Source organism: Artemia franciscana, chromosome 18 (genome assembly GCF_032884065.1).
Source record: "Artemia franciscana chromosome 18, ASM3288406v1, whole genome shotgun sequence".
Taxonomy (NCBI): domain Eukaryota; kingdom Metazoa; phylum Arthropoda; class Branchiopoda; order Anostraca; family Artemiidae; genus Artemia; species Artemia franciscana.
The window spans coordinates 36,400,408-36,402,941 of NC_088880.1; the positions used below are offsets into that span (position 1 = coordinate 36,400,408).

The 2,534-nt window shown below is 36.0% G+C and overlaps 1 protein-coding gene across 1 annotated transcript; it reads left to right on the forward strand.

Moving 5' to 3' along the window:
• The first annotated feature begins 590 nt into the window (after window positions 1-590).
• On the forward strand, window positions 591-1,443 carry LOC136038959 (uncharacterized). Its single transcript, XM_065722475.1, has one exon. The coding sequence runs from the start codon at window positions 622-624 to the stop codon at window positions 1,420-1,422; it is 801 nt and encodes a 266-aa protein (XP_065578547.1). The 5' UTR covers window positions 591-621; the 3' UTR covers window positions 1,423-1,443.
• The last annotated feature ends 1,091 nt before the right edge of the window (window positions 1,444-2,534 follow it).

Genomic DNA, 2,534 nt, shown 5'->3' on the forward strand with positions numbered 1-2,534 from the left:
CAAAGAAACTTTGTTTTTCTTAAATCTAGGAAGAAACACAGGTTTTGGAGCATCAGAAAAAAAATTAATATTTATTATGTCCTTTCACAAAAGCGTAAGTACAGCTTTTTATGTCTAAGAAAAGTTCTTATTGCAAGCAATAGGGGAAATGCCTTTCCCTTTTATTTCGGGGGACGAACTACAAAGACAGTAATACACGCATAGTGATACCTGCCGTAAGCTAGCAATTTCCATAGAGGAGGGTTAGTTTGTTAACCCCCCGCTTTTCATTTTAAAAATTCCGGTCCAAAAATTTCCTACTTTCAGAAACTAGAAAAAAGCCAACTGAAGAATCGTGTCAGGAACTTGGACATCAAGAGACTCCTTAAAAGCCAGGAAATGCCTTTCACTTCTACCTATGGGAATAAAATATAATAGTAGCTACACGGCGTTTGGTGATATCTACTGCTCGTTAGTAACTTTAGAAGGGGAGGGGTTAAACCCCATTCTCAAGTTTTATTTACATTTATGTCTTAATGCCTACGAATCTTTGTTTATGCCTTGCGGCCAACACGCTATACAACACGGTATAATTCATGGTACAACCCAAACGGGTTGATTTAGTCTCTGTCTTCTTATGTGATGTTGCGCTTATCCGCAAGAAAAGTGCTTGTTGTAGTGGGAATATTCTGTATTTTCAGCGTTTATTATAAATATATTCCAAAAGGACATGCCAAAGTATATGACAACTTTCAAAGACCATTTTTGGCTAACAGTAACGATAGCCAGCGCTTTTTCACTTGGCGCAACGAAAACGCATGTAAGTCTAAAAAATCTTTTGGTGGAAAATTTTATTTTAAAAATTACTTTGATGGAAATAAGACATTATGTTTAGACAATGATGTAATGCCTGATCCAAATGGAAAATGTTTAATATATAGTTTTGGTGTAAATAAGGATTGGAGCTTTGAAGAGGCTATGCAGGCATACGGCTGTAAAGTGTTGGCATTTGATCCGAGCATTGGCAAAAAGCCATTCAAATATTCTGATAAAATTCATTTCTACGATTTTGGACTTGGAAAAGTTGACGATTTGAGTGATCCAGGAGGTTGGAAGCTAAGAACCTTAGGGACATTATTGGATAAATTTGGCCATACCAATAAAATAATAGACGTGCTTAAAATAGATATCGAAGGGGCAGAATATGAGGCATTGCTTGAGATGCTCGAGTCTGGAGTATTGATGAATGTGAAGCAGATTGCCATGGAAGTGCATAATCGTTATGATGATTATTATGGTGCATTTTGGCTTTTGGAGCAGAGTTTTGAACGTTTTGAATCCCTCCCAAACTTTGCATGTACTGACAAAAATGGTACAGTGACAAGCCACTATTGTTTGGAACTGTCGTGGTTTAATAAGAGATTTAGAAAGAATAATATATAAATAAATATCTTATTTTATATAGGCCTACGCCCTGTTTAATAAGGAAGACTGAGGATCTTTAGTTGACTGATGAATAAATTTGATCGCGTCCCACTGTTCAAAGCATCACTTTCCTGAGGCTGAAATTTTAAGCTATGCTCTTGAAAATTCAAGAAATTTTTGGTATAATCCTCTAATAAAGGCCGTTCAGAAGGAAACATGTTAAGAAAACAATTTTAACTTCACAATATGCAGAATATTTGTAGTTAACACATTTACCCTGCACCCCCCCCCCAATTTGAAAATATATAATCCAAATTATATATTTCCCATGTATTTTTTCCTTCCTTTATTTCGTCACAAAGGAGCGTGCATAGCTGTGCTGGCCTCAGACGTCTTAGTGCTGTGGTGGGTTGTTAGTAGTAGTAGTTGTAGATTAAACTTAGCCTACGAGTACACGGATTGAAAATGACAGTGACCCTTGACAAAATGCATGGGGAATGTATAATTTAAGCTATGCATTTGTGCATTAGGGCGAGGGAGGGGTTAAAGTACAGTGAAGCACCTTTAGAAATGATATAAGTAGGTTGAAGTACTGATATAAGTAAGTAGGCTGTACATTAAAGTTGTTTTCAGAATTTCATAGTGTTTCTTTTTGAGCGGGCATAACTGTTGATTAATACCAGTTGACTTACACATTACGTGTACAACCAACTTTCTTCCAAGCAAGACATCCAAATAATCTGCTGGTCCTAATTTTTTTGGTGTCCCATCATTTGCCAACAATTGGTTCTTAATGCCAAAGAGAGAAAAAAAAAATCAACATCAGCAGACTTACATATATCTTGGGGGGGGGGCAACTTGACGGTAGTGATTATTACGTCAGAAAGAATATTGACTGAAGAAACTAATGTTACAAGTCTTTCACCACAAGATTTTAGTCCTAAATTTTCCACGGAAGAGTGAGGGGTATTTCCCGGAATGATTTGAAAAACGATCAGAAATTAAATAAAACAAACAAGTTTTTCACTGAAAGTAAGGAGCAATACCAGAACTTAAAACAGAAATTATTCCGTAACAAACACAACTTAAAAAATACGGAAATTTTCTCAAGACAGTGGAATTCAATTCAA